Genomic DNA, 26891 nt, shown 5'->3' on the forward strand with positions numbered 1-26891 from the left:
TGTGCATGTGCATTGATGACATGCTTCTAAAGGCTTCGAGAATGTCGTACACAAGCTGGTAGTGCTTACTTAGGAAACGCTAGTTAACAACTGTTCGACACCAATAAAGCCAAGTTGTTAAGCACCTCGGCGAGAGCAGCGTAATGAAAGTGGGATCAGGTGCTGATTTAAAGAGTACAGTTTCTATCCCGATTGTCATGGCTCAAGGAGCACTTCAAGATCACTGCATTTTACCAATAGCCTTGGCAACCACGATAATGCACTTAATATTGCAACCATCTTTCTAAAATCCAACTTGACTCCACACTGCTAAGCAAAACACACATTGTGATCACAGCAGTTTACTGAAAATGCTTTTAATTTTTAATCACGGTTCGCTATTACGGAAAACTCTACGTACAGTTCTGATCCAGAACCAAATTGTTCATACTGCTACACTGCTGACACTCTGCCGCCGCCGCCACCTGGTGGCCTAACCTGTCTCCCAGCCCGTAGCCTAACCTCTTCTTTGTCTCGAATGAGCGCGGCTGTTCGGCAAGCCTCGCCCTAGAAAACGGCTGTGCTTCCCGCTTCCTGCTACGTTTGTCGGTGACATTTGGTGGAGGTGCTGGGTGTCCTCCTATGTACGCTGACCCCGACGATATCGTTGCCGCTTCTCCCCGACGCTCGGAGGCCACACCTGTCCACAAAGCGAGCCGTCGCCTGCGAGGCCTGCAACCCGAGTTTGAGCCACGGACAAGGCCTGTACGAGCTATGACTTCCACCACTGGCACCCAGACAGGTCAGTACTCCGGCAGTGCCCCGCCGTTCGTCTTTCTCTCGCCTCGGTCGCCACCATCCTTCCATGACGACCGGTTCCAGGATGTTGAAGGTTGGTTGGCCAGTTTTGATGGTGTTGCTGCGTTAAACCAAAGGGACGACGAGCGGAAGCTGATTAATGTGTATTTCTCACGGCAAAACTCGGCGAAAACATGGTTATAGGCGACCTTCTCCAAATGGCAAGCTTTTCGCCGTGAGTTCCCAGTCAAAACGTACTACAGGATTCTAAGACAGAAAAAGTTTGTAGTCTGTAGTCTTGTCGTATTTTGGGCATGTCTTGTGTAGTCTGTCTTGTCTTTTGTAGTCTGTCTTGTCTTTTGTAGTCTGTCTTGTCTTTTGAAGTCTGTAGTCTGTCTTGTCTTTTGTAGTCTGTAGTCTGTCTTGTCTTTTGTAGTCTGTCTTCTCTTTTGTAGTCTGTCTTGTCTTTTGTAGTCTGTCTTGTCTTTTGTAGTCTGTCTTGTCTTTTGTAGTCTGTCTTGTCTTTTGTAGTCTGTCTTGTCTTGTGTAGTCTGTCTTGTCTTTTGTAGTCTGTCTTGTCTTGTGTAGTGCCTCGTACGCGTGTTGCAGTTATTACTGTGCAAATCTTGTGAACTTAATGGTCTCCTATCAAGTAACACAGGCTTTGTGCATTCTGGAAGTCATGCACAAAAATGCGAAGCTTGTTAACGGTCGCCTCTCAATTAACAAAAGCTTCTTCCATTCCAGAGTAATTCATGCACAAAACCACATAGCTTAATTGAAATGAAAATGATAAATATATTTATTGTAAATAATTAAGCTTTTTTTAGCACTTGCTCATGCACGCTGCCCTGGCTGCATGCCGGCTCTTGGCTGCAGGCTCCCAGCTGCAGGCTCCTGGCTGCAGGCTCTTGTGGCTCAAAAGCGGTCTTGTCTTGGCTGAAAAAAGAAAAATTAATGTAATACTGAATGTCAGCAGACACCCATTTTAGACAGTCAAGAAGACTTATGGCCGCAGTTATAATGAACGCTCATCTTTTTACAAACGAGGGCTTGCATCAACCAATTATGCGTTAGGTAAATGACACTGCATCAATATAAAAAAGGACTAACCATCATGGCCAAACCACACAGTTACAGCTAACAAGGTGCCGAAAACCTGCCCCCACATCCATAACCTTGCACTTCAGGCCAAAGCAGAAACCAGATGGTCTCCCATTAAAATCTAAAATGAAAAAGCTGCTCCTGCGGGCACCTTTCCCTCAGTGCATGCCATATAGTAATGGGTTACAACCCCATATCTATTCGATCCGATACGTTGTAATGCACTAGAGTGCATAGACATTGCTTCGTCCCAGCATAAACAAGGTTTCATCATTAGTATAGTCAGACATTGTGCGATACATCTCTAGGCACAGTGATGCAGAAAGTCCAAAATGGCTGTTGTCAGGCTTAAAATGTTCTACATGCATGAAACATATTTATAAAAAACTAACACCTTCTAGTATTATAATTTGTAAGCTGTAGCAGACTGTAGCTAGTCTGTCAGTGATAGCAGCATGACATCTGGCCGCAGTCGTCAGTGGAGATATTGGTACAATTTACGATTACGAGTGCAGCTCGAGGTTGGTAGTTAAAAAGTTAAGACTCGTCCTAATTAAGACCTAGACATCCCTTCGGGAGCCTCACGTGAAATTCCGCAAGTAGGCTTTCCCGCATAGCGTAGTTGACCAAAACAAGATGGCGATGGTCACGCTCGGAGCGTTGACAGAACGAATGCCATGGGTGTGGGCATTAATTAGATAACACATTACAGAAAAATAAAAAATAAACAAGCTTTCGCATTGCAACCGTTAGAAGCGGCTCGTCCCCCATGTTGTTCGCAGCACGTGTGGTAAGTGGGAAAGCCCACTTGCGGTATTCTGCACAAGGTCAAGTCTAGCGGCATCGGAATGCGATCGGTCGACGCGATAAACGACGGAGAAGAAAGAGAACAAGGCATTTTTATTGTTTTCCTTGAACTTTAAACTCTATATTCAGATAATCTGCCCATATATTGCGCTTTTGCAACAATCAGATTTACGAAAGTCGGCGCGGTATACGATCGCTGCTGAGTATTCGTGAATTTTCGAAAATTCACGAATATCATTTCTCGAATACGAATATGAACCGAATATGAAACATATTCGAATCGTATTCGAAATTTCGAATATTCGCACACCCCTAGTTACAGCTAAACCTCAATATATAGAACCTCAATATAAGGAAGTTCACTGCGCAACAGTTTAATTTTAGTTTTTAGTTTCCACTGAAATCCTTGTATTTTTTCCCTCGATTTAACGAAGCAGTTTCATGCCAGTTTTCATACAAAAGTTTCAAGAAAATTTGGGCAAATTTCATCAATTTGTAAAGTTAAAAAATGTAATCTTTGTAAAAACGTGAAGGTTGCTACTGCTACTATAAGCGCTGGCAGCAGCAGCAACCTACGAGTGCCACATAATGCGAACACTCTTGAGCTGTCGAGCGTCCTAAACAACGAACACTGCCGCGGTGGCTTAGTGGTTGGGACGCTCGACTGCTGATACCAAGGACATTGCGGCTGCATTTCGGTGGAGCCAGTGCATGCCAGTTCATCAGACTTATACTGATGATAATGAAAACAAAAGCAAATTAGAGTGTATTTTCACACACCAGAAAACAGATATTGCACAGATATTTACCGCCGCAGGTCACAGCACTTCTGTGCTAAATACCGCAAGACCTTCTTGTGCCGCTTTGAAAGCTCCTCGGCAGAGCACCCTTTCAGCATCAAATAGTACCGGAAGGAATCTGCAAAGTTTGGGCAATGAGTAATTAATGTCAGTGTGTTTATGAAAAAATCATAAAATAATTTGAAAACAAGCTTTTCCATTTTTTTGTTGCTGGTTCAGCCAGCGAATGGGTAAGATGACATAAAACACGGGCTCAGGTCATGTGAGGCATACAGAAACTGCACAAAGGTTGCTGCTTTCTTCACTTTATTTCATGCCAACTCTTATGCAAGCCTACCCAAAGTTGAATTGACAAAAAAATTAACAAGCAAAGAGATCCGTAGTTTCAGTACACCTCGCATGACATCTTCTCACCTTCATCATTAGCTACCTCTGAGCTGCTGAAGACAAAATGAGACAATTTTCGGACATGCTTGATTATTTGGACTTTTCCACGGCACCGCGATATGGCCCATAGAGCCAATGTTCAAGAGTGCCTGAAATTTCAGACGCACCACAACTGATTGCTTGATTTTTCAGACCTCATTCGCACTCGCCGCCAATACTGAAGCTGCCATTTAATGTGAACAGTCGAACCTCATTAATTCATAACTGCAAGCGAGATTGAAAACTTGATCAAACAAAACGAAATTCAAGCTTAAAGGGAGCCTCTTAACTTGCGATGCTGAAGTTCTACGCAAATCGGCACATTGCACCCGCGTGGTTTTGAATTTATACTGTTCTTGAATGTCTTCCGCCACACGGACTTTAACAGTAGTGAGAGTTCACGGAAATCATCTGTACCGAGTCTTTCGTCACGAATACGAGAGCAGGTAGCAGCAAAGCTGCGTGGGAGGCGTACGGCTTCACGGAGACGGCGAGCGCAGGAGGAAATGGTGGTGCATTTCAAAGCGAGGTCAGCGTACCCGCGGCAAAACACACCGTAAACCTGACTTTTCTATCATAAAACCGTAAACAACTAGCGTTTCGATGACAGGCAAGACACCTCTCATTATACGCAAGCCACCGCTAAGAGCATATCGCTGGATACAATGCCGATTTTGGCTCCAGTCGCTAGGCCTAATTACGAGGCCAATGCCGACAGAGCACCTGCTTCGGCTGTTTCTCGATTGTTATTGTCTCGCCATCTTCGCATTCTCGTTCCAGGCCCATCGTATTGCGGGTGCAGCGCAGTTCCCACAGCAGCGTGCTTGCTTTCTCGTTTAAGCTTTGTCCCAACCGTGCATTTATCGGCGACATGCTGAGGGCACCACAGCCAGGCCGAGCATGTGAAAGCGGTCACCGCCGTCGTCTGTGCACGTCACGCGGAGAAATTTAGCCGTGAGGAGCTTTATAATGTGTGCAATACAACTGACCCCTTTCTCCGGCATATTGGTAATAAGTTCGTAATTTTTTCAATAAAATTTGATTGTCCGAACTGCCTGATTTTTCAGACTTTTAGTGGTCCGTAGACAGTCCGAAAAATCGGTCGTCAACTGGCACCAGCAAATTCTATCCCACGACTCTGAAAAGGTGGCAGCAAGTGGCACAGGCACAGTTCACTAAAGATCAATGGGAGAGGGGGCTTCTGTCCTCTAGTAAGTGTAACACCCGATTCACAGGAGTGAATCATTATTCCAGAAGCTGGTTGCGTATCATGCCATTCGATGTCATTGCTCTGTATGAATCATGCCTGAACCATGGACAGCGCATGTTGAAAAACATACATTTCACTAAGTTTTAGCAGCAGTCTACTCCGCGTTTAAATATAGCAACTTTAGCACTTTTTCCTGGCACCGGGGTGCTTGTGTGTCAACTTTTCGCTGCATATTTGTTGTTTTGTACTGGTGCTGCCATGTTCATTCCGGACACGTTCATCTAAAATGGGGCAGCTGATGATACTGATATTTCCTTGTACCTCTTGAACAACACACCCCCTTCAGTAACTGCTGTGACAGCAATGCAAACAGAATGCGTTCAGTCCCCGAGTCTATTTTTACAGCAGACAGAATCAGTCTGAAACAAAAGTCTTGCAACCATCATGAGCCAACGCAAAAAAAACTGCAGGGAACCATACGTCATGTCTTTACGACCTCTATTTTGACCTCTCAAACCACCTTCCTCGCAAGAAGGTTGGAAAGCAGCGGCTGCAACAGCTGCTGCCTGATCCCACAGCCCACTGTGCACTTTTCAGCTGCCACTAGACGAGCAGAGCATCACTCAAGTGACTTTCATATACAGTAAAAGCTCGTTAAATCGAACTTCATGGAACCGGGAAAAAAAGTTTGAATTATCGGATGTTCGAATAACGAATGGCCTCGAAAAAACTGGCAAGAACCATTTGCATTTGGTAGTAAACGTACCGTATTTACTTGTGTAACGAACCTACCCACCCCAAATTTCTGCCTAAGAATTTGAAAAAAAAAGCGTCAGTCGTTAACACTTCCCTCTATTTCATACCTTCACGGTCCACAACGCATTTCTTGGCAGTGCGCCAAGATGATGCGCAGCGATAACATCCCAGTGTGTTTACCTTTTGACATTAGCTCTAGCAAAGGGGAGAAGTGAACTTTGCATAGTGCCAGCGCTTGTCCGGTTATGCAAGCCTCATTTTCAGTACATTCGCCTTAAGGGCGACCCATAGGAGCATACTAGCGCTGCGGACTTTGAGCGGCACGGCGTTCCCCGCACCGCCGCCGTGCAGCACCACAAGTGGCGGAAAATGGTCGGCTGCCGCCAGGGTTTAGAAGCTGCGTGATTTCATATGCTTAGTAAAATGAGGAAAAGAACAGCTGTGCATTTACAATTAAACTATTATTTATTCAATGACGACCAAGAGGACCAATTATTCTTCATGGCCCTTTTCTGAACCAAAATAATTAACCTGTTTCAACCTCCTGCGCTTCCTGACGTCAACCGACGCGTAGTGGCTAAGCCAAGCAGCCTTGAAAATCCAGAAGCATTCTGAAAATTTGGCGCGTTTCATCGCTAAAATTTTGTGCTGTGGACATCTTCAGACAAAGCGAAAGCTTCGTGCGACTTTTGTTTGCCGTGGACATGAGGCACAGTGTAGCGGCAACGACGAGTTCGTGGTGAAGTGAGAAGCCGCTTTGGCAGGCACAGCCATGTTGCAGAAGCAGGCGGAAGCCTGACACAGTCACGCCCTGATTAGTCTGCGCTGATAGCCGACGTTGGCCGCTTCCAGCCAGCGGCTGACCGCCAGGCGATGCTAAAAGCCGGCGTTATGATCGCGGCTGACCGCATGCTTCCATTGGCGACTGATGGGTGGAAAGATGGGCGACACTCGCGAAAGAAAAAAAGCTTTTCGCACGTAATTCGTAGCACCCGTCCGAAGTCATAGCCTTTCTTGGGCGTTGGCTGAGAGTGCGCCGACAGTATTTATCCATATTTCCGAATTAACAGCACTCGAATTAGCGAGTATTTAGTGGCGAGTTTCGGAGGCTGTGCGGAAATGAGGGTAGGCAGCCGTCACTGCGGCCGTCGACCCCTACCCGTTGGTGCCGCCGCGCCGGTGATTGCGCCATTTAGGCTTTGCCCACTCTTCCACGGTTTTATCTGAATCCATCTTCTGTCCCTGTTTAAGACATGCGCAGCCTCTAACTATGCGGAGGTGCTATTTTTTTTTTGGCCACGTGCTGTGTGCCAAGCTGCCTAGACGCGGCAGCGCGTAGTTCGAATTATCCTTAGCGGAACCGACTCGCTTTCGAATTAACGGGCTTTTTTATACAGAGATCTCTATGGAGCTTGGCCGGACCAAGTAGTGTAGTTCGAATTATCCAAAAATTCAAATTATCGAGGTTCGAATTAACGAGCTTTCACTGTAAAGTCCTCTTTATAGTGTGAATTGGTTCTCATCAGTCTGACAACAATGACAGTAATGCAATTAATTATTTACAAACTCACAGAATCTCAAATGGGCCACATTCTAAAAACATTCACCACATTCACCAGTAAGAGTGACTAAATGCATGCAGCTATGCAACAAGAACGAGTGGTTTACCTGACACTGAAGCCACCTTTAGAGGGGAAAGTGGCGGATGTATCTTTGTCATCCCCTTAGAGATGGCGTTATTTGACAGCGTGCCTGTGAGGCTCCTTTGGGCGAGGATTTCGTTGCCCCACAGGCACACTGCCAACTGTTTGCAGAATGTGGAATCACTGCCCAATGCCAGCAGGCGATTCCATGCAGCCACGGGCACATAGCTTCCATGCCCAACATGAACCTGAAGATGAACACAGAGCACAGATGGTGTTAATACTGTTTTAAATGCAGAACTCACCCGACATGAAGTGCCAACATAAACATACTTGCTAGTGATCTGACTTCTGATTGAACATTCAAAGCAACTAAAAAATGTACATATTAAGGAACCAGTCTAAGATGCGTTTCCTGAGAAGCACTTTCACATTTTAATTTCCGCTCAAAGTAACCAAGACACATTGCAGAGTGGAGACAACAAACTTTTGGCTTGCATGTATTTTCTATCAAATGCTGCACACTAGTTGCTTCCAAAAGCATGATACATGCTGCAGTACTCATATGTGTATGGTAAAAAATGGTTTGGTTTGGTGTTATGGTGTTTGATGTCTGAAAGCAACTCAGGCTATAAGGAAAATCGTAGTGGAGAGCTTCGGAAATTTCTACCACCTGGGGTTCTTGTATATTCCATAATTACATCGGGACTGCAGAACAACCCGGACTAGCTTCATGGGCCCCAACAGTCAAGACCCACCGACTGTTACACTGCCTGCACTCATTACATGCACTGTACCGGCACCTTTAAAATATTAACACACATAGCCAGTACTGCGATATTTAATATCAAGCTAGCAAGGGCGAAAACAGTTCTCAGCTCCAAGCGGGCACCGCACCTCGTGACTTGCAACCCTTTGGCAAAGAAGCCAGTCACAGCAAGAGGCGTAGAATTATGGCAGGTTAGTCAAGTTGGTATTTATTTGTGGTAAGCGAAGGTCTAAAAAATTAATATATAGCACAGCACCTGCTGTTTTACTTCTCTGCAGCTGTGTTCCATGCTGTTTACAATACAATGAAAGACTGGAAAAGCTTGCTCCGGTATGCTTGGAAACTTATCTGCTTTACAGGCCTTGTGACTTGCCTAAAGCATGCTGTGAAGAACACTGGCAACTTAGTGGATGCACTAATATTTTGATTCAATTCAATTAAGATTGACACACTACGAAAAAACAGGACTCAATCATGTCTGAAGTTGCCACTGTTGTACAAAACACTTACATGTGGCACAGTGTAACTTATGTGTTTCACCGTGGAAGATTACAGAAGTAGACACCAAATGACATTGAGTATCAAAAAACACATAGAAGCAAAACATTGGGTCTGTGTGTGGAATGCCATGAAATAATAAAAACAATAAACTCAAGAATAACATGTGGTACAATAACACATAATGACAAAGGAAAAACGACTGCTAAGGGGTGACGCAACTATCACTTGTTGATAATAAACCGGGTCTATTTTTCTAGGAGAGCCAGAGAAGGCTCACTTACATGGGTGTCAAGGCCAAGTGTGTGCATGTGTGCTGCTTCTAAAATCTCCCGCTCAATTCTAGACTTTCCCCCTCCTACGATATTGTTTGATTAAGCTTGGGGTAACAACCATTGCATTCCATGCAATGTCTGGGGAGATTAGCACCAATTTCACTGTTCAGAGAGCAGAAATGCTGCCACAGTCTATCATTGATACATTGGCCAGTTTGGCCAATGCAAACTCTGCCACACTGCAGTGGAAACTGGTACACCACTTCAGTGGTGCAGGCGGCGCTGCACGGACCGTCCGCCACATGCTTGCAAAGTTGAGACAACTTGCAGGGGGCGGACGGAGAACACAAGACGGATTCCCTGTTAAGACGCCACCTTCTTCAGGTTATGTGGCATTTTATGCACATAGGGCATAACCTCTAGCTGGCCTTTGTCAAGGGGGCCGCTTGCTTCCGCCGGTGCGTCTTGTCTCACAGCTTCTACATCAGCGATTCAGCCACTGCCTGGAGGAGGAGTGGTGGAAAGCTGTGGGACAAGATGCGCGGGCGGAAGCGAGCAGCCAGTGCAACTGCTCGTCACATGCTTTTGAGGATTTCTCGAAGCGTAAGTTCAGATTTTAAGATAGCACACAACACCATACACTCGTGTCGTCGTAGCCATATGTGTGCGAAACGCGATCAGCTGTTTGCTCTACAGCCTGCAGCCGCCCAATAACTTCACATCGTTTCTTCTGCTCCCAAGGAGCCAAAATCTACCGTACATGTGCAAGCAACGATACGCAGTAGCAAGCAAAGCAGCGTGCTTCCGTGATCCGTGGCCACCATCCCTTATGACTATGATGAACCTTCCTGTCTAGACTTTTCTAGCGGCCAGCAAGCTGCCCGAGCATGGTAAACAGAAGAGGTCCAGAGTCCACGGCCATTATGAAGTCTCAAGAAATGCTTTTTTTCTCACCTCTGACTAACACAGTACGTAAACAAAAAACTAGCGAAATACCACGCACCTCTCCAGCTTCGTTTGTGATCCCCACTGTGTTGTCTACTTGTGCTGTAGGCCCTACAGCTGCAAAATAAGAGGAAAAACAAGAAAGACAGGTGGATAAAGTAAAAAGCAGCTTACAGTAGAAGTGCGAGAACTATCTGCCATCTATGAATCTTAGGTAAAGAATGACCAATTCTGCACGTATGAACATTAACCCACACAGCTTTCGCATTCATAGCATGTAAGGAATTAAGTGCCCTGGGTAGCTTTTTTTCAGTTTTTTTTTTCATTTTCATTGATTTTGAGTTTTTTCCCATTGATTTGAGGTAATAGATACTTAGCACCGTTTAAACTCTTTCACCTCACACAATTTCAGACCTTTGCTTATGTTTGAAATCTCATCTGTGCTTAGGAACATAGCTGGCAGTTTTACCTTTGAAGACTAGAGCTACACCAAAATCGGAACAAAGATAACGCCTTTCAGTGGAGTGGTGGAAGTTTCAGCATCGCATGCATTCCATGAGTATATGCCAACGAGTCACAAGTGCTTTAAACAACAGATGCATGCTGCTTTCCATATCTTAGAATGTGAAAAGGCCGACTCCTTCAGAATACACCACAAAAATCCAAAGATACCATAGTTCTCCAGTGCAGCAAGGCACTATTACTGAAGGCTATGGAGCAAATCATGTTTCTTGATGTAAATGTGCTCTAAGAAAAACCAGGAGCATGGCTTCACAAATACAAGGGCACAGTATTGAGATAGCCGCATGTAATGCAGCAGACAGGTACTGCAATTGCAGAGGAGGCCAACTTACAAGGCGGAAAGTGAGGTTGTAGAGACCGCCCCAAGACAATTTTTTTCAGGAGTGAGCTTGACAACTGGCAGCCGACTGCCCAAGTTGGGTCAGATTACATTCGGCATAAAAAAAAATAAACCTGGGTTTTCACTTGCAAGGCATTGATAATGATGAAGTCAGTATTCAGCGCAGTAAAACAAAAGTTAAATGCCGGGAACACCATTAAAGAATTGCTATTCGCACAATGAAGAGCCCTCTTGCCAAGTTTCCTTCAGCTTGTGCAAGCAGAAACATACCTTTTGGCAGCCTTGCTTCGTCTGCGGGGTTCACGTCGGGAAATGGTGCAGGGTCCACTATTAACTTAATAAAAACGACCCTTTTGTGTCTTGCATCCAAAATTCCTGCCCAGAAAAATTTTTGAAACGAACGTAACACACAATTCTCAACAACAGTGTTTCCCTTTTTATTGCCGCAAAATACCCTGAAATTAATTTATTTTTCCTTACTGCAGGCAAGGATCAGCCACAAAAAGCGACCATACGGCTGCTTGACAAGCTGGCTACCCCTTGACAGGAAATATTCAGTGCCTTGCATGCGAATAATGGCACCACAAAAATGGTGTCACTAGGAACACTAGCAAAGAATGTCTATCAATGTAGGCAGTACTTCTCATTATAAAGTACTATAACAATGGAAAGAAATGTGAACAACACGGCACATATGCGTTCCGCTGTTCGAATTTCTTTTGATCGCGCTTTTACAAAGGTGGTAAGAAAAAGATGTTAAAGTAATCTATGAATGCATAACAGACGACTCTCGTGTCCACTGAAGTGAAAGTAAGATGAAAAAAAATGCAAACAGTGGAGCACTCAGGCTCCGTTGTTCGCATTTCTATTCATTGTGCTTTTACCCAGGCTCCGCTCTGTTCGCATTTCTGTCCATAGCTCCTGCACATGCTATAATTGTAATCGCAATACCAGCTCCAGTTATAATTGACGCTTACTAATTATGAATGAGGGCAGTCCTGCCGTCAAAATGTGCATTAGCCCATTGTCACAGCGCCTCGGATACGACAAACTGCAGCCATGCCTCAGTCAGACGAAACAAGGAGGCACTGCAATTCATCCTTTAGTTGAAGCAGTTGCGCGTCTTAGCAGAAGCACCCGGACACTGAAAGACATCCCAGTCCCCTTCTTTTGAGAGGAGGTGCCCTCAAAACAAGGCGCTGCCTCAAGAAAAGCTACAAAAAAGACTGCACTGAAAGTGTAACAGCATGCCAAACATTTACAAAGTTACATAGTGTGTACCATTACGGGGAAAAAGTAACAGACGCCATGTCTAAGTTCTGGCCCTTGCCACTGCACGGGAACGCCACCTGACGAAACACTTCTGGTGTCGAGACCGGCGCAGAGGGCCTGTTTCGACACCAGAAGTGCTTTTTCAGGTGACGCCCCTACGCACAGTGGCATGAGTCTAAACTTCGAGGGGGGGGTCTGGTACTTTTTCCCCCAATGATCCATATGTCCTACACGGGCAAACCGCCGATAATAGAATCCTGGGTCTAGTGGGGGTGCGATAAGTGAGCATCAGAGCAAGTGAAACTACTGCACACAGTCAGTGATCTACAGCTGCCAGCAAACTGAAAATTTCAATACGGTATGCCTCACCGGCTGAAGCTGTCATGTGCCTTGCGCTGGATTCCCAACCAGCTCACCAGCTTTTGCGCTGTTACCATGTCAATTGCATGCTGACAGCACAGAATTCATGAAATGCTTCACGTCATAGGTGCTATGGCAGCTTTGTCATTGCATCATTACAACTTCTTTGACAACTGGAGACTAAGGCTGGTCTACTGTAGAGTCACTAAATAAAACTTAGAGTACCGACACTGTAGCACGTTGTTAAGCAGGGGCGGCCATTTTGGTGTTTATCATTGTTATCAGATTGCCACTTCTGTGACCTCGCCGCTAACTTTAGCCCAACCATTTCATAAACAATGCTGCTAGCCACCCTGACGCTGCGGCGGGAATCGTGCGGCTTGGAACCGCTCAAATGCAAAGGGTACAGCAGTTACCAACAGTTTATGCTTTCATCGTGGGGAGACACTCCTTGCAGTATGAACTTAAATATTCCAGGTTATTGTTGATTATTCCGGGCAAATTTTTCTAGACTCTGCACAATCGGCGTTGCGCTGTTCGTATGCTTTATTATATATATTGCGATCGCCTCCTCAGTAGAAGCTGTTGCTATAACACTTCATGCATTGCCTTTTAAACTTGCTTTTATTTTGTAGGAGCTAATGTGTCAACACCGCGGGAGAATTTCTAATGGCTCAATGTAGGCAGCGGTCGAGTGCAATGCTACTACGGGTGTCTTCGCGGTTACTGCAAACTTTTACAGGAGAAATATACGAGCGCTCTGGCTGTGCAATTCACGGTGATTAAGGCAAGGGTAACCCCGCTGGAGGTAAAATAATGCTGGGCGCACTGGTGACTGCTTCAAACAGCGGCTTAATCTTGAAGCTAACGGCAGCGAGCCATCTGCACGTGTATTCGCAACTTGTAGCCGGTGTAACTGGGTGGTCAGCACGCTTCCGGAGTACAGTAATCATTATAATTCTGTGAAACTTTGGGGGCTGGTTACAGAGAATGGCATAATCGTTACAGGGAATGGCATAATCGAAATCATTGCGGCTCACGAGTTGCAGCCATGCGCGTAGTCGAGCACCGTCCTTTTTCCCCAACGGAAAGCGCATGAAGCGTTTTCTGTCATTTTGCGAGTTGAAACAGCCAACAACGCAGCAAAACGGCATCCTCGTATGCTCTTGTGCAGCTGAAATGCTGCGAAGCGCGGGATCTCGTGGTGAATGCGCCGGCCACGGACAGCACTTGCAGCGTCGCAGCACTAGGACTACCACAGTTGGCCGACTGAAAACGCATAAGCCACAAAATGGCCACCCCCATGAACCATCGCAGTGTAAACAATTATCACGTGGTGCAAACTGACAAATGATCGTGGCAGCGGCACATAACAATAAGAGAAAAGAGTGCCGGTACTCTAACTTTTTATTTAGTGACTCTAGTCTACTGCATGCTGCATGCATCTAAGAACTCCTTCTTCATTCAATGGTCGACTTCATGCAAAATTCAACAGCGCAAAAACCCTTGACACTTCAGTGACTACCGTTCTTGTCGAAATCAATGAAAAAGATGAGCATTTCTGCCACTGCATGCTACCAGTAAGCTCTATTCACTAGACATGGCATATTGTTCATAAGAAGCCTAATCGGCAGTGCTGTAGTAATTAACTCCCCATATGTAGTCATATTCATAAAGTGAGCTGGACTGTATAGCAGCATTATGTCACGAGAACTTAACTCTTTTGAGGACAGGTTTTGGGCTTTGATTGATCCGATCATTACAGTGTCTCGAATGAAATAATGTGCAAGCCACTCTACATAGAACAGCCCTGCTAACAATCCAGGCTCTGAATTTTTGCTCTAGTAGAAAGGCAGCAGTTTATGCTAATTTTGCATCAAGATGATAACACGGGAACATTTCAAGAATGTTAAAAGTTGGTACCAGCCAGCTGCGGCAAGGGCGACGAGGGCTAAGCCTGTGAAGCACTGCTGCCATGGGCACTCTGACTTTGAACCCAAGAAGCATGGCCGGGGACTGGAAATCAAATAAGCACATAAGATTTGACAAAACTTCCTATTCATACAGATACCAGTATAATACACTATCAACAAATTAAGCACACAGAGCAGCATTTACCATGTTCACTCAAAAGAAGAATACATTTAAAAAAATAGCTCAAAATTGGGAAGAGCATTCATTATGCACAACAAAATTTCAAAAAATTCAAAAACAAAAAAATTGGGGATTCTTCAGCTTCGTCGCCTTCAAAGGCATAATGTGGCAGTGTTTAATGGCTCCCATCAGACTCTTCTTGCAGATCCTCATTCGATGCTTGATGTGGGAGTGTTTAATGGCTCCCATCAGACTTCTTGCAGATCCTCATTTGTGTACATGCACTTTGCTACTCTCGTAACCACTAATTCTTTAACTTGCTCCTCTATCTCACACACTCATAAGAATACAATCGTAGCCAGTCACATTATTTGCAGATTACCCGTCGATACAGAGCCCCGCTTTAACCAAGCCGTATGAATGTGCATGCATAGCCAAGGGGCAGAGTGTCTGACTCTGGATCCAAGAGTCCTGGATTCAGTTTCCATCTCGCACCCTCATGTCAAAGGTGTTGCTCGAGTTGGCAGCTGTCGACTCAGTTATATCATGTGGTCTCGCGACGACACACAACCTGCTGACCAATCAGCGCCCTGCCATGCCACTTGTCAACTACTATGCTCATGATTTTTTTATCAGCATCATTTATAGAACAGCCAGAGCCCATAGGACAAAGAAACTACAAACAAACAAGACAAACATAGCCAAAGCAAAATGTCATGAATCTGAGGCAGTCTTCATGGGCCCATCAGGAAACTAGATCAGCATAACAAAAAAAAAATAGTGACGAAACAAAACAGTGAAGGACGAGCAAGATTAAAAGCAGCAGCAGCAGCAGCAGTAGCAGCAAGAGGTCCACGAGAAGGTGTAGCGGCGCTGGTATCGACAGAGGCGCTGATGAAGACGAAGCTCAGAGCGCGACCTGACTCACGCACTACAGAACGCTTTCAGCAACAGGCCTGGCCAGCAACGTCAACAGCCCGCTCCGTCGGCTCACCATCCGCAGCTACCGGGACCCCAAATAAATGTGGATCACCTACCACAAAGGCATGTGTAGCAGATGGCAGCAGAAAGCCGGGTGAATGAGATTAGGAAGTTAGCAGGATAAGCTGGCCACAGCTGGCATTGGACAGGGACAGGGGGCATTGGACACTGGTGGCCTTTATCCTGAAGCAACTTAGTTAGGCAGATGGTGCACCTTTGTGTAAAATGTTTCCATTACAGTTCACATTGTTGTCTTTTACTAACAACTGCTTTTGCCTTGGTGTTCGATTTTGCTCTTGCCATTAACTTCAGTCTTTCTTCCTGCACTCTTCACCCTCTCTCGCACTCATTCTTTTCGACTGCTGTGGAATCAGACAATGGTTGGCTCACAGCGACCATGTTTTAGGTGTACTCCAAGCATAACATTTTGCTTCGACTATTTTTGTTGTTTTTTTGTTTACACATTTGGTCACATGGGCACTGGCCAGTGTAAATGGCACTGTAATCTAGATTCAATAGCAAATGCTCAAACACCTGCTGATTCACTATGCCATTCTGCGTTGCAAAAGAGGTTTACGAACCTGCTGCTCTAGGTGGTCCTGGCTGCGCACGGTGAGAACTTGGCTGCCCATGGCCACATTCCAACACACAGGAATCTAAAGAGAAGTTACAAAGGGAAGCATCAAATTACTGAACCGACATGCCAGGTTCAGAACACTGAAGAGGTGATAACTTTTGAGTGCAGAAATTGTACAGAAATGCTCCGTTTTCTCATATTTACTAATTACAATGGTAGAATCTAGTGATAGTGCATAGCTGTCTTGATGCAACCAAAACACTGTGCATGTGGTTTTAACATGCAGTTCTTGTACTGCGTAAATCCTACTAACAGTGAGCACCTGCTGCAGGAAGGCAGCCCACTTTCACTGTTACCCAAGTATATAGCTTCGCAAAAGCTGTCACTTCATGACCAACGGTGAAAGACTATGTGAACTAGCAGAAAGAGGGCACCCTTTACAGCGTGGTGTAAAAAGCAATCTTGCTATAACAGGCAAGCATTTGGAGTCCAAATTATGCACATACCCATATTCAAAACTTTGGCACAGAGGGCCTTCTGCAGCTCCTTGTTAAGGCCCTCGAGCTCCTTCACCCGTGCCTCCAAGTCTGCAACCTTGGATTGAAGGCTTATAGCTTTGCTTGTGCCCTCAGTCCCCTCCATCTCACTTGTTTGTGCCATCAGCTCGTCCTCAGCACTTCTTTTTGCCAGGGCCCTAGCCTGAAAGTTCAGCTTGGACTGAAAAATAAAGAAGTGCTTAGTCAAATCCTCGGCCCTTTTCCAAATGAAGTGGATGTAAACTCTTTGCCAGCAGGATGAAATAGTGATCCATCAAAAGAATGATTTAGGCTTTATGGGGTTTAACATCCCAAAGCAACTCCTCTATTATTTCGTCTCCGTCAAAATGCGATCGCAGCAGCGGCCGGGATCAATCCCGTGTCGTTCAGGTCAGCAGCCGAGCACTATAGCCACTGGTCCTAAACCTTGTCCTAAGCATTCCAGCCCACGGAAAGCCAACTACCAGGTCAAGGGACAGCTAGTAACCCGAGAAAACTGGTACAAAAATGAGACTTCAACAAAAACTTGCCTGATAAGACATCACATTAAAACGTGAATTGAAACCATAAAAATTAAAAGGATAAATAGTTTCCCCTACTGTACAGGAGCCTTGTTCACAACTAAGTGATTAAAGCTGCATTGGATTTTAAAAAGAGGGTCAGGAAGCATATGTACACTGGGGGTTGACCTTAGTGGCTACAATTTAGGGCGTCATTAGTCATTTGCATAATTACAGTTCTAGGAAATAACTTTTTTTTTAGCTGGCCGTATGCGCATCCCCTCCCCCCATCAAAAGTCGTAGGCAGATGATAGTGTTTGGCAGAACTGCTGAAACACCGTTTTGTTTTCAACGCCATTATGCTCTTTTTGGCGCATCACATTTCCATCTCGCTAAAGCAAACACAGCCGGTTGAGCAGAAAACGATAGAGCAGACGGGCTCGTAGTGACGTACATATGAAGGCTATGTCATCGGCGTCATTTTAGTTGCATACACGCATCAAGCCAAGGCCAACAGGAGGCGAGAGGGCACAGTGAAGGTAGCTAGATATAGAGATTGGGCGGCCCATAGAGCAGGGGCCGAATAGCACAGGGTAACAACTCGGATTTCACTGTTCACTTTGCTCGAGCGTTCCTTCCTGTTGGTCTTGCCGTACTTTTCCTTTACTGATCTCGAAGCTAACAGAGCTTTACCTCATGGCTCCTATGTCGACTTGCCGAATCTCTGCTGACTCCCACTATTCTCATTAGTCAACACTTTATGTTACGAAGCTGCTTTTGCAGGCAATTTAAAGGTTTACCGATGGGTGCCCCTATTTCTGACTGTCGCAAACCTTGGTAGACACAGTAAATCCTTCCCTTCAGCTTCCAGCATGCGAGAGAAAAAAATCTCTCGTGCACTGTCAACAAGAAGAAATTCCTCCAAGCAAGAAATCTACTGAGCAAAGTGGAGTTTTGGGCCAGTTGGCAAGTCGTGATTTGCAGGTGGGCTTAGCGTGAGACAAACGAGGACAAGAGAGGGACAGAGGATGACCGCTAACTTGCAACTAAAAGAAAGAGAAGCAGAATTACGAGCTCAAGGAACTGAATGTGCATGCCCAGCTACCACTCATTAAGACGGGGGGCTGGATAAAGGCAAACTGAACCAAGATAATCTGGGACTGAATGGCGACAAAAATGGCACAGAAAGAAACTGGAAGCACCTCTTCATCCTTCAAGCAGCAATACCCAAGAAATTACTCGACATTTAGAAACAGATTCATTTCGCAACATGACAATAGACGCGTCACTCAGGTACTTATCACTTCCTAGCTCATGAATAAATGACGCCTCAAGAAGCTCCCCTGCTAGTTGTCCTTTAGAACGGCCAAGAACTTTTCTTTTTCCCAACAGTGGATGACATTTGCAGCTCAAATAATGCTTAGGCAGGTTGTTAGATTGAGACGATTTAAAAGAAGTAGCATGTTCCCTTAGGCGTTCACTGAGGCAGCGACCAGTCTGCCCTATTTAGACACGCCCACAGCTCAGAGGGACCTCGTAAACAACACCAACTTTGCACGCAACTAACTTGCAAGCCTGATGCTGCAAGCCAGTTTGTGATGACTTTGGCTCGCCAGTGCACAAAGACTTGACAGTTTTCGAGGTGCCCTGAAAACAACGTCCACACAAAACTTGCTTGCTATCCTCAGCGGATAGCTGGGCGTGCATTAAGATCCTCGAGCTAGTAATTCTGCTTCCGTTTCTTTCAGTAGCAAGTTAGCGCTCGTCCTTTGTCCCTGCATTGTCCCGCGCTAAGCCCACCTGCAAATCAATAAATCTACTGGAACGACGTTTTTATTGCTGCCGTGTGACCGCCAACACGTGAAAGCCGTGCAGCGGGCAAAACGTGGAACCTGTGCGTGAATCTCCTAGGCTGATCACTAATCCAAAAAAAAGCAATATCAAGAACAGGGACACAGTACACATGTTGGTAAGTTCCTGGTTCAAAGATAATTGCGGTTAATGTGAACTAAGCGCATAATGTTCAGCAAGCACAGGAAAGCCAGTTGGACGCACCTTCTTCCGCGGCGGGCCATCCTTCGAGGAACACTTGCGCGAGGCCATACGCTTGTTTTGGCGCCACGTTTTCATTTCTTCTTCAGTCTCTGCAATTTTTACCGCATTATTATAAGTGAACGCCAAAATCGTGTTCGGCAATGCCGGAGAGGATCCTAACTCTTACCTGTCATATGGACAATGGTGGCCTTATAAAATCCGCCCCGGGTGGTGGTGTTGCCCGCCCAAAACACATCATAAGTCTTCCCCCTCTCGAAGTCGTCGATATCATGCGGTGCAAAATTTCGAACGTCGGCGTCCGATACCACGTAGCGTTTGTCTTCGCCTTCGTACTGGACAAGCACGAACATTTTCTTGCCCCAACAGAGTTAGCAACGCGAGCACATAAGAGCACACCAGAGCTCACCTTCACACTACGCTAGGCTGGCTAGGCTTAAACATCTGCCGCGACTTCTACGAAACGGTATGGCTACGCCTAGTCTTGGCCGGAAACCAAATAACTTCGTATATGTCGGAAACGAAACCGCACCACTTTTCCTTGTAAACAAGCAATTATCTGGCATGTTGATTTCCGTTTAATTTGTTTTTTTATTAAAAATGTCCGCGACAAGCGGCATGTGAAAATAAAATATATCCTAGTACTCATGTGCATATACACGTGAATATGTAGTGAAAAAAAATAAGGGGTGGAGAACAGATACTTCATACCGAGTACTGGTAGGACCAAAAAGCCCGAGAGTGGCTCTTAAGGAAAGAGAATTATTAAACGCGAACTTGCAATTGAAGTACAAAGTGCGCAGAAAATATATTGAGGGGCCCTGTATATTCGACTCTATATTAGGCCGATAGTTTTTTTTTTTTAATCACAAGATATAGAACTCTTAGGTCGGCTTAGATTCCACGTGACCAATGAAACGCACGAGCAAACTCCGACAGGCCGCTTTAAACACGCATCCCGGAAATCCTGGTTGAGCACTCGTTTCAAAAGAGCAGCACTACAAACCTCTAGATTGACTGCACAGAAGATTGGAACTGTACAAAGAGGAGAGTGATACGGAGGAGGCCAGTGATGGCAAGGACGAGTGAGCGGGAGTAGGTTCACATTAAAGAAATGCCGTTTGCGTGCTGTCCCCGCTGAACGTTCCGATCTATTCGACCTTTTACTTTCAAGCGTCGATCGTCTTAAAGTGTTGGTTGCGGCCTAGATTCGAGTAAATATACTATATAACTATCTCGATCAGGCAAATGGTACTGCACATATGAGCAAGATTTTTTGCATGCTGTAAAGGGCAGAAAAAAGTTGATGCCCCGCATAATGTTCAGGCGTATTAATGGTGTCAATCGCAAAAAAAGAAGAAAACAGAATTAGGACACCAGCTGATCGACGGGATGCAGTCTAGTAAATTCTCTCCAATAGCTAGAGTGTACGCGTATGTACACTAGCTATATAATAGTTGGTTATTCGTAACACATGTGCTGTGGCATAAAAAGGGGTGACACAAATAAGTTGACGCTGCGTCTTCCGTGTTTCTTTTTGTGTGTTATACGTAATTGCATCGTTATGCAGTTACTACATTAATTTTTTGCTCAATTTGTAGCAATTACTATCGCGATCGAAAGAAACACGAACAACGCGGCGCCTACGCGCTCCGCTGTTCATATTTCTTTTGATCGCGCTTTTACATGACGTTCGTCCTAGAATGCATCACGGACGACTCTATGGCGTCTTTTTTGCTACCACCGAAGTAAAATCGTGATGAAAAGAAGTGCGAACAGCTGAGCGCGTACGCTGCGTGTTGTTCGCCTTCCTTTCGATCACGATAGTACGCGTATGTATACTCAGGTGTGCGACAGCGCAAATTACTTCCGAAATGCGAATTGCATGCAACGCGCATTAAACCGCACTGTCTGCTTTCGATGTGCAGTCCAGCGTATTAACTGTGAGTACATATATTCACCGCCTTGCAGCTCGCAATGAATGTCGGTTCGACGTTCACACACTTTTCCCCAACTCAGGCCCTTAATTCGCCCACCCCCCTTTTGTCAAGAAACGAGAAAGTACAGCTAGGGCGGCACACGCAGAGCCCTGAGATCTGCTGTGGCGAGTTCAAATTCAAGAGATATATGGGATACGTACATGGGTATAACTAGCCATACAACATAGCACGCGGTTTTGAGCTCTGAACTTTTGACCTACGGCGCACGTTCCTCCGGTTGTGATTATACCGCCTTAAAGGTGTATTGGTGAGTGCTATCAAAATACGGAAAGGGACGAACACACAGGTAGATTCCATATTTCTCCGTATTTGATAGCGCTCACCAATACCTTCAAGGATGCATTTCCAACTAGCCCCAGTAGTAGCTCTTTTGATTATACCGGCCTCCCAAATGGGAATTAAGGTTGCGCATTGAAGGACCCCAGTTGGGGTTCCTCTTTCGAGTGACGGTCGGCGAACAGGCTGTGCAAAGAGCGAACAAAAAGCCACCAGTTTAGACGGTTGACACGATATATCATATGAGCCCCAGGCCAACTTTTTTTTTTTTGACGGGTAAAAAAAAGAAATTGGTTTTTGAGGAAAGAAATGACCTCACATCTCAGTGCACGGGTACCCGAACAGCGCCGTAAGGGAAATAATGAAGGAAGAATTGAAGGAAGAAAGGAAGAGGGAAGTGTTGCAGTGGAGAGCTCAGGAATAATTTCGACCCTGGGGATTTTTAATGTGCACTTCCATCGCATAGCATACGGGCGCTTTTTGCGCTTCGCATCCATCGAAACGCATGCAGCCGCCGCGGCTGGGTTCGAACCTGGGCAGCCTTTAGTAAGCCCCGCCACGGTATATGGCTTAATGGTTCAAATCAAACGACACCTGAGGTGTCGGTTCACTGCGCTCGATACTGAGAGGAGGACTGAGCACTCGTGTTCGATTCCAGCCACGGTGGACTAGAGCTCCTTTAGAAGGTTCAACACAGAGCAAACGAGTGAGCCCTCCACAATCCAACCCAATCCATTCCGTTTATATTTAGGTTTGGTCGTGTTCACTTTTCTTCCTGGCGAGCAGTCGCATCCAACCAACGTGAGGCCGGCAGCACCGCAAACACTTTTGCCCCTCGTACGTACAGCGATGAGTACTCCTCGTCGCAAGCGGTACCGTCAGTACTTGGAGCCCGGGCAGCCGTGGGATGTGCCGAGGCAGACGGCGTACAACGATGAGCTGAAGAGAGCTCGACGCGCTCACGCTAGCAACGTGGATAGTGCGACACAAGGCGACGAGTCCGACCATGCGCACGGAAGCCGATGTTCAGACAGTTCCAGCCACTCAGGAGACGATACTAGCTGTGTTGATGGCAGTGAAGCGCCTGACGATTTTTTTGATTGCCACGAACAGGCAATCGGCGATGTCGATCACCCTGTCGGATCAAAACCAGTGGAATTGTGCAACAACGGCCACCCTGCGAACGAAGACGAGATGGCGTCGGTCAGCGATGTAGGCGGGAGTGCCGAAGACAGCCCTCCAAACTCAGGCGAGTCGACATCGTTCACTGACGTCGGCGAGCGTAGCGAAGGCGGCACTCCCAACACAGATGAATGGGCATCTTTCAGTGAGGCGGGCGAGAGTGGCGAGGGGGGCCCCCCGAACGAAGAAGAGCCAGCGTCATTCAGAGAACGTGATGAAAACTTCAGACGTTATTTCGAAGAATGTGCAAAAGAAACCCTGCCCAATAGGGCCATAAACAAAGCACAGGCCATCCTTCTAATTTTGACGTACGTTGTGCACGCAGGCCTCTCTTGGACCCAAGTAGAGGGGCTGTTGAAGCTCATCAACACGCTTTGTGGCAGTGACGTGTTGCCTGACACCACACACATGCTTAGGAAGATGTGGGAGACTGAAATGGATTCCCTTCAGGTCCACTTCTTTTGCCAGGTATGCTTTGGCTACTTTGGAAGCAAAGGGAGGAAGGAAACAACACACACATTCACATGCATGCATTGCAACACCACGCAGATGGTGCGGCGGCTGATAGCAAGAGGCGATTTGTTTCTAATTTTCAACCTGAAGGAGCAAATCTACGACATCGTTTCACAGTACTCTGGGTTACTGTTTCACCGCTTGAAGCAAATGGCCTCGACTGTACCTTCCATGTATGCAGATATCACAGATGGGCGGCTCTATCGAAGCACAAGAAGCCAACTGAAGGCAAAATGGAGTGACCTGACAGTCACTATGAACACAGATGGATCACCTGTTTTTAAATCCAGTAAGGCTAGTGTATGGCCTGTTCAACTACTCATAAATGAGCTGCCTTTCAACTTTCGGTTCCGTAATGTAATTGTGGGGGCACTGTGGTTTGCGAAGACCCATCCTCCTCAACATCTATTTATGAAGGCGTTTGTCAAGGCGTTTAATGACATTGGCACCATAGTGTGGAAGCATGCCTCTGAAACTGTGCTGTCTAGACTGACTGTGGCATGCTGCTGTGTCGACTCGCCAGCCAGGGCATCTTTGCTTAACATGAAGCAGTTCAATGGATATTTCGGGTGCTCCTGGTGCCTGCAGAAGGGAACTCCTGTCGATGGTAAGCCATTCATTTTGGGGAATCGGGCTTGTATTCATATTAGCTTGCATTGTGGTCTACCAAATGCTTTTAAACTAAGGGTTCTTTGTATTGTATGCTGAGCGTCATAGCTTGCTTAACCTGTACATCAGTATTTTGTCATATTTTAAAACCTTGTAATTTTATTGTTTTAGCACTGTTTGTTCATGGCACAGGTACGTGTAATTTGTGCGAGGCAGCCACCTGCGTGAGTGGCATTGGCAACATAATCATTTGTATGCACAGTGCCTGATATCGTGGCATCTGCTCTTGTACACTTCTCTTCACACTTACTAGTAGCATTATGAGGCTCAGAAACAAAGTCCATGTCATGAGAAGTAACATGTATTGAAAATGCTTATTAATGCAAGTTGACTTCATCCTGTCATTGCTCCTTGAATATTAAGTTTTCATTATTGCAGGGTGTGCAATTTACTGGTTGTGTATAGTCTGACATTGAAGATCTAGATACAACATCCTTTGACATAAGGCAGGACACAAGATACTTACCATGATTGCAGTCTTGCACTGCTAGCATTGTTTTCGTATTTAAGGCATCTCAAAAAGCTTCATGTAGTACACATGGCCCTGATGCATGGCATTGAAGCCTCATAAACGGGCTGGTGACAAATTTAGTACTGTGATATAGCAGTGCACATATTTAAAGGGGCTCTAATAAAGTTGCGGTATGCCTGGGATGTTAAAACACGCTGCTTCACGAGTATTGCCCAGCAAGAATATTTTTATTGCGCTTTGTAGAAGCCGAGTTATCTGTAGTTGAAATCTAAACTTTCAGCGTCTTCGCACTTTTTCCTCTCCTCTCATCACTTTTTGTATGCTGGAAGGTCGACGCTCCTCCACCGACCCCAATTCTGGGAGCGGAGCTTCCTGACCTGCCGGAGCTGCACGGCTTAGTGGCTGTGGTCACGATAGCGGCCTGATGTCTCAAAGAATGTAACCAATAGTCAGCTCTCAACTTTCATATGCAGGTGCAGGCAATGGAGGAGGATGCGAACATGAAAAAGTCGGCGGGAAGGTCTCGTCAATTTTATGCTGCGTGTAGAAGTGTAATTTTGGGTCAGGTTTTCGTGAAAACACAGTGCACTGATTGAGCGAGTTGATGCACTCTCCTCGGAAGGTGTTTCAGAGCCCTTTATATAAAGTGGCTGTAGTGCACTGCATGACAGAGAATTTTGTTATTCCATTGATTGTGAGTCAATGTTGTAGCACAGGCAATCGTGTATTCATATTTACTGAGGTTTTATTTTACTTTAGCAGCTGCTATGATTTTATTGATTATGATAGCCTGGTTGTCTATACTCACAATGAAGTCACAGCAGAGAATGTACACAGGCATAATGGAAGGAAAGCAGACAACTGCGTTCGCTCTTTTGCAGTCATCTGTTCTGTTTTTGCATCATGATGCTGTAGTTTTGTAAGTGCTTAATTCCTGTGCCTGTCTCTTGCAGGCACGATTCGGTATATCCAAGGAGCTGAGCCAGCAGCGCCACGCACGCACACTAACATGCGTCAAGACATGCAGTCTGCCCACAGACAGCGCCAGACCGTGCGTGGGGTGAAAGGACTTTCTCCACTTGTGAGCCTCCAAGGCTTCAATCTTGTGTGGGGTCTGCCACCCGATTATATGCACTGTGTTCTTGAGGGGGTAACGCAACAAGTAACCGAGATATGGCTGACTGCTGTTGGAAAGCCTTTTTATATTGGCAGGCATGTTCATGAACTCGAGCATCGCATTCAGCAACTGAAGCCTCCGATTAAGTTCTGCCGATTGCCTAGACCAATTTCAGAGCGTAAAAATTAGAAGGCCACTGAGTGGATGTTCTGGTTACTGTATTATGCTCTCCCTTGCTTAAGGGATCTGATCCCTGAAAGGCACCTAAATCATTTTTCATTGTTGTGTCAAGGCATTTTTCTGCTGATTCAGACCTCCGTGAGTAGTGTTCACCTCACTGAAGCAGAGCAACTGCTGTCATTATTTGTGAACAGGTTTTCCTTTCTGTACGGAAAAAGCAATGCCTCATTTAATGTGCATCAATTGCTGCATCTTGCTAAAAGTGTGGAAATGTTTGGGCCTCTGTGGGGAACCTCCACATTTCCATTTGAAAATGGAAATGGGCAACTGGTAAGACATGTTATAGCCGCAAAAGGTGTGCCATTGCAGGTGGCGGAGCGTTGCATGATGAAAATGTGGCTCAAAAATGCAAATAGGTTTGTGGGCCTGTCATCAACTCTCTTGCAGAGAAAAAACAAAATGTTAATGGTTCGTGACATGCAAAGAACTGGTGCACATGTGCTAGGAGCACCACTGCGATCGATGCACCTGGAGGACGCCGTCACCGGAATGTTCATTACTCAGTATGGAGAAGTGCCTGTCATGTCACATTATGCTCGAGTAGAGATAAATGGCATCACCATTCACAGTACTCAATACAATAGGCCTGAAAAAACTTGTTCTTACTGTGTGAGGATGACTAATGGCATTTACTGCCTTGTGATAGACATCTGCTCTTTCAACATAAATGGCCAAAAGGTTGCACTCGTGTGCCAAGAGTTGGTAATCTGCCAGCCAGTCTTCCGAAATGTCACGTACATGCACCCCTGTAAGCGTGCTCCTGCGAGTCGAAATCTCTGTCTGTGCTCATCTGATGATGTTGCTGCCCAGTGTGTGTTGCTTGAAATGGAGAATGTTTCTTATGTTTGCGATATTGCAAACAATTACAACATAGATTGAGTGAAAGAAGGATTTCAGTACCTTGGTACTGCCAACTTTAAATAAAGAATAGAGGCCTAAAAAATTATATTACTGGAGTCACATTTTTGAAGCCTTAAAAGAACATATAATTTGAATGATAATTACAAATATGCTGTTTAAATAACAACAACTTTAAAAACTTTAGAGCTCAATTTGTATTATGCAGTATTAATTTTACTCTTGCTGCATTCCATGTTGTCAGGGGAAGCCAGTGCCATGCATTTTAGCAAAATCCTTGCAGCAAAATTTCCTCAAAGCTTGTGACAAAAATTTACATA

At 45.5% G+C, this 26891-nt stretch overlaps 1 protein-coding gene and 1 long non-coding RNA gene across 2 annotated transcripts; both read right to left on the bottom strand.

Annotated features, from left to right (window-relative positions):
• Positions 1-1551: 1551 nt before the first annotated feature.
• Positions 1552-3534, bottom strand: LOC144105487 (uncharacterized). The gene is made up of 2 exons (XR_013308806.1): positions 3498-3534; positions 1552-1716 (listed from the first exon to the last, which is right to left on the bottom strand). It is a non-coding gene; the product is annotated as an uncharacterized LOC144105487 (long non-coding RNA).
• Positions 3535-9038: 5504 nt separating this feature from the next.
• LOC144105093 (uncharacterized) lies at positions 9039-19597 on the bottom strand. The gene is made up of 7 exons (XM_077638281.1): positions 19414-19597; positions 19248-19336; positions 16663-16873; positions 16161-16235; positions 11143-11199; positions 10062-10127; positions 9039-9046 (listed from the first exon to the last, which is right to left on the bottom strand). The coding sequence occupies exons 1-7, from the start codon at positions 19595-19597 to the stop codon at positions 9039-9041; spliced, it is 690 nt and encodes a 229-aa protein (XP_077494407.1).
• Between the last annotated feature and the right edge of the window lie 7294 nt (positions 19598-26891).

This window comes from Amblyomma americanum, chromosome 9 (assembly GCF_052857255.1).
Source record: "Amblyomma americanum isolate KBUSLIRL-KWMA chromosome 9, ASM5285725v1, whole genome shotgun sequence".
Classification (NCBI taxonomy): domain Eukaryota; kingdom Metazoa; phylum Arthropoda; class Arachnida; order Ixodida; family Ixodidae; genus Amblyomma; species Amblyomma americanum.